The following is a 2,288-nucleotide window of genomic DNA, read 5'->3' as shown; positions in this document are numbered from 1 at the left end:
CAACAGGAGAGCTGGTTAACACTCCAGATTTCAAAGTGTAAACACAAAACAGTTATCTTGACACTCCAGACACAATCCAAATTCATTAACTGAACAGAATCTTTGAAACTTCACCAAGTAGAAGATTAAATTCAAGTTTAAATCCAAATTAAACAACGCTACACAGAATTACACCTAGACAAATTAATAAATTTCAATAAAGAAACAGCTCCGCAGGGCTTGGTTTATCTGTAAGTCAATTCCCAGGAACTTTAAAACTAACCCATAAAAATAGAATTAGCCAAAACACTCGGATTGGTACTATATTTACAATAAATAACACTAGTACACTTCCCCATCCTAACTAAAGAACCAGGGAACAGCTTGGTGGTGGTCTCGTTTGAACCTCCCAACTGACCTTCCTTCGTTCTCTCCTTCAACGCTGCAGTGAATCTGGATCCAGCCCTCGATTGTTAATAGGATGCATCTTGAAGACAAAACATTGAGGATAAACCAATGCAATGAGCATCTGCTCAGGTATCGTAAGTTCTTGGATCTCTTCAGGCACTTCCCCCAGCCATAACCCGTTCGCCAACAAATAGAGTGGCTTCTTGTTTCTCTTTAACGATCCAAGACACTCATAACACATCCCACAATCCTGTGTCCATCATCACCTTCACGCAATGCCGCTTCATTCAATAAAAGCCCCAACGTCAATCGCATTCCATCGTGAACTTCACTTGGTTGCAACTGATGAACATTCGGAACTTCCACGAACTGAACCTCTGTCCATGCACCCGCCCCTACCTCCCTTCCACAACATCCACAAACACCACCCTTCACGGCTACATTCGATGTAGCACTCAAAAACCGTGACACACACAACAGTTTTTCCTTCTCAGTCGCGATATCCAGAAAGCCATGTTCGAGCCCGCGCTGATGGGCCAAATCATTCAGTGCCTGAATGACACCATCACCACTACGGTTTATTTCTTCATTCAAAAGATTACGAGAGCGTTTCTGGGATCGAGTTAAGTGCTTTCCTTCCCGTTCCAGTACAGATATCACGTCTGGTTTCGATAGTCGACGCCAGGCCATGATGATGATGAAACGAACGACACACACTGCTCTTACTGACCCTCACCATTACACGCGATTCATTGAATTGCTTCAATAGTACTATAAACTCCATAATACCAACAAATTGATTTCTTGCTTTATTTCACAGATTGTCCTGATAACAATGTTCACCATGACTATTTTTTGCATTCATCTTGACCAACACATCTCTTCGGTACGCATTTATCCATTCTTCACAAATTCTTTTACATAATGCACCCTGATTCCTCCTTCCCATACCGTCAACACCTACTACAACTGGTTGCATGTCAGATCATACGTCCCCATGACCTATAACATTGCCCAAATACACCACAAATCACCGCGTTCCATAACGTCAGAAATTCTCCAATCTGACCTTCACAATTTATCGCTTACAGTATTTCGTTCCGTGTTGCCAAGAAAGCAAAAAACCAATATTCTGGGTCAATGCAATCATTCTCTCCCCTTCCGTGCCACCCTATCCTCGCAATACATGGCACCCACGCATGACCTCCCCCATGATACTTCAACGCACTATTTGCCCATGAATTAGATCCCTTACCCATTGCACACCCCTCTGGACATCTGCCTCCCCAAGAACTTACTTATACCCTTCCTAACTTCCATCCCGACGCCCCCATCTCTCTCAACACCACCCCCTCCTACAACGCTTTTATGCTCACGATGACCAAAACCAGACGCAACGCCACCACTAACACTGCTTCTCCTTCGAATATGACAACTAATCCAATTGAATCTACTCAACGTGCGCTTCTTCCATCGACTATCCCTTCCTCTTTAACCTCTGACACAATCTCTCCAGCCATCCCTGATTCTACGAGTAACATGCTCGCTGCAACTACCTCTGGTGCGCCTCCATTTCCACGCAATTTCTGTCTTCACTTCCCTTACATTACTCGTCCTAGATTCCATTGAGACTCCTACCGATGATCACAGTGTTGAACCTACGAATACTCAAAGTGTCATATCCATCCCCGGCCATCGACTTCCGGTCCCTCCGATTCCTCCATTCCAACTCCGCTCCTCCCTCACTGACCTTGGAGCCCCCATTATTCCGCAATCCTCTCGGTACCCCTCGATGGTCACCACCCCCTCATTTCAATTTATTACCTACGCCTCCCTAAGTACGGAGCCCTGAAGACTTCCGGACAGCTCCGACGTCCGCTAGCGCACCCCCGCCTCCGCTG

General features: G+C 45.4%; 1 protein-coding gene across 1 annotated transcript; it reads right to left on the bottom strand.

Annotated features, from left to right (window-relative positions):
- Positions 1-600: 600 nt before the first annotated feature.
- On the bottom strand, positions 601-1,077 carry EI90DRAFT_3015844 (uncharacterized protein; the record flags this gene model as incomplete). The annotated part of the gene is made up of 2 exons (XM_039056926.1): positions 601-824; positions 861-1,077. 2 exons carry the CDS (start codon positions 1,075-1,077, stop codon positions 601-603), a joined length of 441 nt encoding a protein of 146 aa, XP_038917132.1.
- Between the last annotated feature and the right edge of the window lie 1,211 nt (positions 1,078-2,288).

The sequence above is a fragment of the Cantharellus anzutake genome (assembly GCF_015039405.1).
Source record: "Cantharellus anzutake strain C23 chromosome Unknown EI90scaffold_19, whole genome shotgun sequence".
Lineage (NCBI taxonomy): Eukaryota > Fungi > Basidiomycota > Agaricomycetes > Cantharellales > Hydnaceae > Cantharellus > Cantharellus anzutake.
This window is presented reverse-complemented; position numbering and strand designations above follow the sequence as displayed.